The sequence below is a fragment of the Mobula hypostoma genome, chromosome 1 (genome assembly GCF_963921235.1).
Source record: "Mobula hypostoma chromosome 1, sMobHyp1.1, whole genome shotgun sequence".
In the NCBI taxonomy this organism is placed as follows: Eukaryota; Metazoa; Chordata; class Chondrichthyes; order Myliobatiformes; family Myliobatidae; genus Mobula; species Mobula hypostoma.
In genome coordinates, this window is record NC_086097.1 from 211,642,483 (window position 1) to 211,651,165 (window position 8,683).

The 8,683-nt window shown below is 39.3% G+C and overlaps 1 protein-coding gene across 3 annotated transcripts in view; it reads left to right on the plus strand.

Annotated features, from left to right (window-relative positions):
- fam110b (family with sequence similarity 110 member B) overlaps window positions 1–7,864 on the plus strand; it is a 185,017-nt gene extending 177,153 nt beyond the window's left edge. For all 3 annotated transcript variants that reach the window (XM_063041908.1, XM_063041917.1, XM_063041899.1), the window contains one exon: window positions 4,050–7,864. In XM_063041908.1, coding sequence (XP_062897978.1) covers window positions 4,351–5,463 — 1,113 coding nt within the window. In that variant the 5' untranslated portion in view covers window positions 4,050–4,350 and the 3' untranslated portion in view covers window positions 5,464–7,864. The remainder of the gene's footprint in view (window positions 1–4,049) is intronic.
- The last annotated feature ends 819 nt before the right edge of the window (window positions 7,865–8,683 follow it).

Sequence of the window (8,683 nt, forward strand, 5' to 3'; positions counted from 1 at the left end):
ATTGGGACACTCTGTAATCTCTGAACTAAAATAAACTGAGGCTCAGTTTTGAAGAACATTAGTGGAACTATCCCAAGCACGTTGGCCAATATTTATCTTGTATCCAAAATTACTGAAACAAATCGTTTTGCTGCAATCACATTGCTGTTTATGGGAGCTTAGAGGGTGCAAATTAGCTGGCACAGATTCCTTCATTATATCAGTAGCTGCACATAAAGGTAGTATATTTGATTGATTTCTTTGGGGTTGTTAATACTAGTCTCACTTTCAATTCTCTATTCTTAGCTCCTCAGACTAACTGTACTTGAAATCTACATCATTCTTCATAAAATACCAGATCACATGAGGAAGAAACACAAATCTGTTTTGGATTAAGAGAGCCTGGATCGAGATCAGATCAGATTTGATTATTTATTTCCATACACTCCAATCTTTTTTTTGAAGATTGCAAAAAAGAAAGAAAGCTGGGTAAAAAATTGTTTATTCATGAGACTTGGAAAACAATGGAAAAACACAGTGTACTGCCAGACTGAAATCTAGTCTGTCCACTTCTGCTCACTTTTGAACCTCCCAAGTAACTACAAAAGATATTCCCTTATGATCATTTTCAATCTGCTCCCAACCCACACACAACCACAGTCACTCTGGCAATTGGCATTTTTCTCTGTATATTGCAATGGTTCTTGCAAAATACGAGGGAAAAGCAGTGTTTCTTACTCTCGTTTAAAATATATGTTCCTCATTGTACTGTAATTTTCCCCAGGGACTTGAAGTAGCTGGGGACCATTAGATGCTTTTTCATCAAGAAATTTGACTGGGCTATTATGCATGTTGCAGGCCTTATGCATACACAAATAATGTTCCTACAACTCCCTGGGCAGCAGAGAAACAAAACCACAGCCTTCGTTAGCAATATTTTGTTGTTGCTGACCTTAAACCTGTCAGTGGACTTTGAATTGCCATTTCAGTGTTTGCTAATTATCTCACTTCCTCACTCAAATTGCATTTTTGACTTTTATCCATACCTGTGAAAATAGATGGTCAGTTACATCAGACCTTTCAGCGTTGAAAAGGACAAATACTCATGAACTTTGTGCCAGTCTTCAAATTTAAGCATAAATTTATTATCATACTCCGTAAATGTCACTATGTACGCACTACCCTGAGATTCATTTTCTTGCGGGCATTCACAATAAATGTAAAGAAACAATAGAACCAATGCAAAACTGCACACAGGCAAGAGGAGCAAGCAACCAATGTTCAAAAGACAACAAATTGTGCAAATACAAAAAGAAAATAATAATAAATAAATATTAAGGAATGAGTTGTAGAGTCCTTGAAAGTGAGTCCATAGCTTGTGGAATCAGTTCAACATTGGGGTGAGTGAAGTGAAGTTATCCACACTGGTTCTTGAGCCTGGTGGTTGAAGGATAATAACTTGTTCCTGAAGCTGGGGGTGTGGGACCTTGGGCTCTTGTAACTTCTTCCTGATGACAGCAGTAAGGAGAGAGCATGGTCCTGATGGTGGGGTTCCTTGGTCTTGCGATGGACAGATGTGTATAAATTTCATATTTGAAATAGTCATAGTCATACTTTATTGATCCCAGGGGAAATTGGTTTTTGTTACAGTTGCACCATAAATAATTAAATAGTAATAAAACCATAAATAGTAATATGTAAGTTATGCCAGGAAATAATTCCAGGACCAGCCTATCGGCTCAGGGTGTCTGACCCTCCAAGGGAGGAGTTGTAAAGTTTGATGGCCACAGGCAGGAATGACTTCCTATGACGCTCTGTGTTGCATCTTGGTGGAATGAGTCTCTGGCTGAATGTACTCCTGTGCCCAACCAGTACATTATGTAGTGGATGGGAGACATTGTCCAAGATGGCATGCAACTTGGACAGCATCCTCTTTTCAGACACCACCGTCAGAGAGTGCAGTTCCATCCCCACAACATCACTGGCCTTACGTTTGTTGATTCTGTTGGTGTCTGCTACCCTCAGCCTACTGCCCCAGCACACAACAGCAAACATGATCGCACTGGCCACCACAGACTCGTAGAACATCCTCAGCATCAACCGGCAGATGTTAAAGGACCTCAGTCTCCTCAGGAAATAGAGACGGCTCTGACCCTTCTTGTAGACAGCCTCAGTGTTCTTTGACCAGTCCAGTTTATTGTCAATTCGTATCCCCAGGTATTTGTAATCCTCCACCATGTCCACCCTGACCCCCTGGATCGAAACAGGGCTCACCGGTGCCTTAGTTCTCCTCAGGTCTACCACCAGCTCCTTAGTCTTTTTCACATTAAGCTGCAGATAGTTCTGCTTACACCATGTGACAAAGTTTCCTACCGTAGCCCTGTACTCAGCCTCATCTCCCTTGCTGATGCATCCAACTATAGCATAGTCATTAGAAAACTTCTGAAGATGACAAGACTCTGTGCAGTCTGTGAACTCTCCAGGGTCTTCATGATGTGGGAGGTCAATGCCACCGGTCTGTAGTCATTGAGGCCCCTGGGACGCAGCGTCTTCGGCACAGGGATGAGGCAGGACGTCTTCCACAGCACAGGAACCCTCCGGAGCCTCAGGCTCAGGTTGAAGACATGGCGAAGTACTCCATGGTTAGAAATGATGGTTAGAAACAGATGAAAATGGTTATTCCTTTGCACTTGGGTCCTTTGTAGAATTTGCAACCAACAATGCTCCAACACTGAATGACGCAAAGCTAATGGTTCAGTGTGAACTTCACAGTTTCCAGATCTGCCTGTTGAGCTTGCAACAGGTCAGAGACACTTCCGTGACCTTATTAGAACAGCTAATATACCTTTTAATTTTTTTTGTATGATAATTATGGTATTTTGAGATCCTTTTAAAAGGAAGTTTAATTTTTATTAGTCTGTGTTTGAGTGAGTATCAGGAACCATTACAAAAGTTCAAATTGTCAGAGTATTTCTGCCTAATTGGAAAGTGTTGTGCAGGACCTTGGCAACCAGATTTGAGTTGGTGTCCTTTTGGACATGAGCACTGCAGAGCCCACATCGGGTGAGAGTGGGTTAATGATGAGTGTAACTGCTGACCACATTAGCCACAATACAGGACTACATGCTTTTTACTGTACAGTAATAAAAACCTCTTATTGTCTATACCTAGCTCACATGCAAATGCACAGATGACTCCCGACTCCTCATCTTATTTTTTCTCCAGTCCTGATGAAGGGTCTCAGCCCGAAACGAGGACTGTACTCTTTTCCATAGACGCCACCTGGCCTGCTGAGTTCCTCCAGCGTTGTGTGTGTGTTGCTTGGATTTCCAGCATAGGCAGATTTTCTCTTGTTTGTAAATGCACAAACGAGCTGGGCTCTTTATATGTGAGCTAAAGAAGCTGAAGTGGAATGCCATTTTCTGGAAAATTAAAATAAGTGATATTAGTGTAAAGGCATGTATTTTGTGCTTTTGAAGAAGGATGAGTTAATTATGTCACTTTTGAAATAATTTGAAGATACAGAGTAACATTTTCCGTGATCATTAGTGTGACACATAATAATACTGCTTTCCTGCTCCTCGGGCACTTAACAGCTGCTTAACCTTAAAATGACGAGATTCAAGACTACCGAACGTGAATGTAATCGTGCAGAGCTCAGATTTACAAATTTAAACCAAACCAATTTGACACTCCTTATCCCAATTCAGTGTATACACATGTAGCAAATGTGCTTCAATGTACCTTGAAAAGTAGGAACCCACCCTTTTTCCTTTATTCCCTGTGTTATTGTAGCCCATTATGGTGTTCACTGTTACCTTCAGAGATGTTGTGTCTAATGAGTTGGTATAAAGTATTGGCGTTGGTATAAAGTGTTAAAATAATTGCTGGTCTAGGCAATAATATTAAAATGTCACCATTCACAAATCTGATTTGGGATCAATCAGGACACTTTTAATGTTTATGCCTGTTTATTTGCTGGACTCCATTCCAGCTATTCAGGTTTTCTATATTTTTTTTTCATTAAGTTGCTGTCATACTAACACATGGTTCATTATTCTGTGTTTCAGATCACTGCCTGGAGTTGTGTATAAAAGAACAGACAAGTCTCCCACGTCTCTCAGTCAGCTTAAAAAATAGAATCAGCAGAGCAGATTAATACAGACTTGAGTCTAGTGGCCCTTTGTACAAAGACTGGCTTTAAAAAGAACATACTGTTATTTAATGAGCTATAAGATGAAGCCCCGCTGGTGATCCTCACAGCAAAAGACTTCCTCTGTCCAGTCTGCTTGATGTACACGATTCAACACAGTGCAGTCGGAGTTGCTGAACTCGGATTCCAAGACGGCTGCTGGAGAAAGGCCATCGAACATGCCTACGGAAATGCTACAAGCAGATAGCATGGTCAAACCTGTTGGTTCGACAACCACCTTCACTTCAGCTGTTCCTCTTCGTATATTGAACAAAGGGCCTGACTATTTCCGAAGGCAGGCGGAGCCCAACCCTAAAAGACTTAGTGCTGTTGAGCGGCTCGAAGCTGACAAAGCGAAATACGTGAAGAGTCAAGAAGTCATCAATGCCAAACAGGAGCCCGTGAAACCAGCTGTGCTGGCAAAGCCTCCCGTCTGCCCAGCAGTCAGGCGGGCAGCGGGTACCCCTTTGCAGAAGCTGTCTAATAATCACAAGGTGGACAGCAGTGCTAAAAGAGAGAACATAAACCTGGAAATCCTGAAAAACATAATTAATAGTTCAGAAAGTTCCACCTCTGGTTCAGTACATAAACACAGCACGCGGAACTGGCCCCAGCATAGACCTGCCTCCACAGAAATTAGCCGGCGCACGTTCACGGAATCCATTCGCGTGTACAGTAATCAAAGCCAGGGTAGCCCACAAGGAGGCAATCTGAATGTAACCAAAAGATTGTTTGAAGACCAAGTTAGTGATTCAGCTCTGCATATTTCTCGCAGTTCCGCTGATGTGAGAAGAGTGGTGGAAGGGAGGCCACTAAAGCCAATACCCAGTAGTAGTTCTGCCCCTCCTGTTCTACCCAAGCCTAATATTTCAACCTGTAATGCACCCAAGTCACCGCCACAGCCCACCCCGGACTTGACAACCAACCCCAGCAGAAGGCCTTCACTCCACCGCTCCAAGTCTGACCTCAGCGATCGGTATGCTCGCGCCAATGCAGACGTGGAGCGATTCTTTAACTACTGTGGACTGGATCCTGAAGAACTTGAAAACATTGGAATGGAGAATTTCACAAGGGCAAATTCAGACATAATCTCTCTGAACTTTCGTAGTGCGAGCATGATCAGCTCGGACTGTGAGCAGTCGCGACGAAGCAATGATGACCTGACGGATGACGAAGAAACAAATGACCGTGTCCCTTATGGTATTTCGGCAGTGGAAAGGAATGCGAGAGTAATTAAATGGTTATATAGTTGCAAACAAGCTAAGGAATCCCAGAAAATATCTCATGTTTAAAGAAAGGACACAAGTTATGATTGATTCAATTTTTTTTTGTATTTTTATTTTGTCTGTGAATCTTTTTAGTTGTGAAGTCTACTGGAACATTTGCAAATTTCAGTTCCACTGTGATGTTAATTGTGTATGTTCTCATTGCATGCTTATCGATCTAAACTCAGAAGTGGCCTCTATTTCGAAACGTGACGACATGGAGATGGATGTTTCAACTCTATTAGATATGTAACTATATATGTGTCAGCCAGCCAGCACGAGGTACTATGTGTACATTTCAAACAATTATATGAGAACAAATGGCCTTGTTGCAGATTTTTCTATTCATAAATGTAATCTGGGTAGTAAAGGTCATTCGGTCTGTCTGAAACATTGCGATGGCAGTCACATTTAACTCTCCTCAATCCGGAAATGCATGTTACAGCCCATATAACCTCCAATGGTAGCTACTAGTCTATAAGGCTGTCCAGTTTAATGCAATGGCATGGTACAGCTCTAACAATCCATGTCTTCCAGAGCTGCTTCAACTGCCTTTCTCATTGTCTGCTGTAATGTGCTGAGAAGTGAAAAAGTACAGCGGGTGACCTCGTTAACTAGTTCATTGTTGCTTTTCAATATATTGCAGTGCTGCACTTCATTTCATAAAGAGACTGGTGGCTCAACTGTTGGGAAACCAGATTTTTTTTTGTATTAAAAATGCTGTAAAGGTTTGTATATACTTCAAAGCTGTTATCAGATCTGTAAAGAAGAGACTGCTATAATAATAAATAGTTTCCAGTTCATTCATCATTTTTCTCGATTTTAGCTTTTTTCCCCCATTCTTTGTTTTAGCTTTGATGTGATCATTTCAAAACAAAGTTTACAAGTTGTGACTTTTGCTGTTCTTTTCCTCAATGAATGATTTAACATATACAGGCAAATGTGCAATGACAGCCGTTGTTACTTGGCAAAATGTCACATGACCCTAGAATCATATTCTGCTCTTTGTAGTGATACTGGCCACCATAGTAATATCTCTTTAAAGGCTATTCTGAGGTTGTAGCCTTTTAAATCTTTTAGCATTGTCCTATTAAGCAGAAAATCTTGATGCCAATTTGCAGCTGTTCTCTCATTGTTCAGGCTTTGAAGGCATGGGGTAGCAACCTTTAACCCATTTGCTATATTTTTGGAAATTCTATCTTTAAATTTTTTTTTAATTTAAAGGCCTTCACAAATCCTGTTCATGGGGTTATCTCCCCTGCATGTTGCTAAGCTCACAAAAAAAAAGATGATGCTGCACAAAGACTATTTCTCATTAGAGCTATAGTAATTTACAGAGAGAGCAGTGAAATGATTATGAATGAAGCATCATGGGAATGAAGGCAGCAACATTTGTCTTGTAATAATGTCTAAGTTAAACAGTGAATACTAGAAATCTAAAGTTAAAACCAAAATTGCAGGCCTTATCCAAATGATGTTTAGCCAGTGTTTAATGGTGAAAGACGGTGAACATCTCTGGAAAAACTGGTAAATGATCTCAACATGAAGCATTCAATTTATATTTTTAGATATTATTCAGTTGGGAGCCTTTGACAGTTTCTACAGACACAGTAACCTCACTTTCACTTTCAGATGCTGACTGGATGCCCAGTGTGCATTTTTTGTTTTTTTTTAATGTAGTATTTTCATTGTGCTATTGTTCAAATAAGTCTGTATTGTTAGATTTGCCAGTTTGTTATCTTTCGTTCGTAAACCTTGTAACTTTTTGGCTTTTGTATTTGTCATAAAATATAATCAAATCTTTCCACTTGAAACTTGTAAAGCAAAAATTAATGACCATTTACCTGTGCACTCTTTTTTCTGGCTCTGTATTGTAATCTCTTTTTCTAAGCACAATTAAGTTTGCAGAATTTGGGACTGGTACCACTGACCACATCTCAACTGTGGAAAAACAAATTAATGGCTAACAATTGTAAGCTTGGTGCTTTCTTTTTACTAGCTTTTTAATAATAAAACATGAATGTGTTTCTGCACTTTAGGCTGCAAGTAACTATGATTTCAGTTTAGCTAACAATGTTAATAACAAATGTTAGTAACCCAAAGCAAAGTTTCACCTTTTCATTTGTCTATTCCATGTTTTTTTTTGTTTAGCCAGTTCCACAGAATTTACCTCCCATTTCCAACGGAAATAGCAGCTATCTATGACCATGATTCTGGCATTAATGATTGTCTCCTGGAAAATTACACTATCTTCTCCTCTGCCCGATGGCAGTTTCAGTGAATAATTTATCATCAATAAATTAAATTGCATTTTCTCTTTAGTCAGTGGAGATCAGCTCATGCAATAAGGCTTGTTTCCATTTAGTTTTCGATTTTTTTTTGTTTAAAATGTCTCATTCTTGAAAATTAAATCTGCCAGAATATCTAACTTCTGCCTTTCCTTTCTCATTTCACTAATAAGCATTGGGGTAGCGGGGGCGGGGGGGGCTAAAATGGCATTGCAGCTAATGGAGAGAAAATGGATCCAAAAATAGGTAGCTCATGAAAATTAGCATTAGCATGCAGTGAAACAATAACATGATTAATATTATCATCAGAAAGATTAACTATCATTTATATGGTAAGTGTAAATTCTTTCAAGTTTGAAAGCAAGTCATTCAATAATGGCATGGGCAATGTATGTATAAATAATGGTCATCTTTCACTGACAGCTATCAAAATCATTTCAAAATTTAAAGTATTTCTGACAAATGTGATCTAGACATCAAACAGATCCTTTATCTTTTCTGCATTTATTTTCTTGGTCAATAAATTGCCATAATACATTATAACTGGATTTCATAACTTATGTATACTTTTCATCCTGAAGCCGAGAAAACACAGATTTGTGAGATGATGAAAGAATAATTGAAGTAATGGATTTAAGCAGTAGTTGCATTTGTGTTTGGATAAAAATATAATGAAGGGGCCTCTAAAATTGATGTCAATGCACTGATTGGCTTTCAATTTTTTTTATGTTGGTTAGAAATGCATGATAAGTGTCCCAATAAGAAAGCATGCCTGCTTCAATAATGGTTAAAAGATTAAAATGCACTCAAATCTTTAAAAATATTTATAATGGTTCAATTTAATTCAGAGAATGTATACAGTATACAATCTGAAATTCTTACTCGTCACAAACATCCATGAAGCAGAAGGAAAACGCCAAAGAATGAATGACAGAAAACGTTAAAACTCCAAAGCCCCC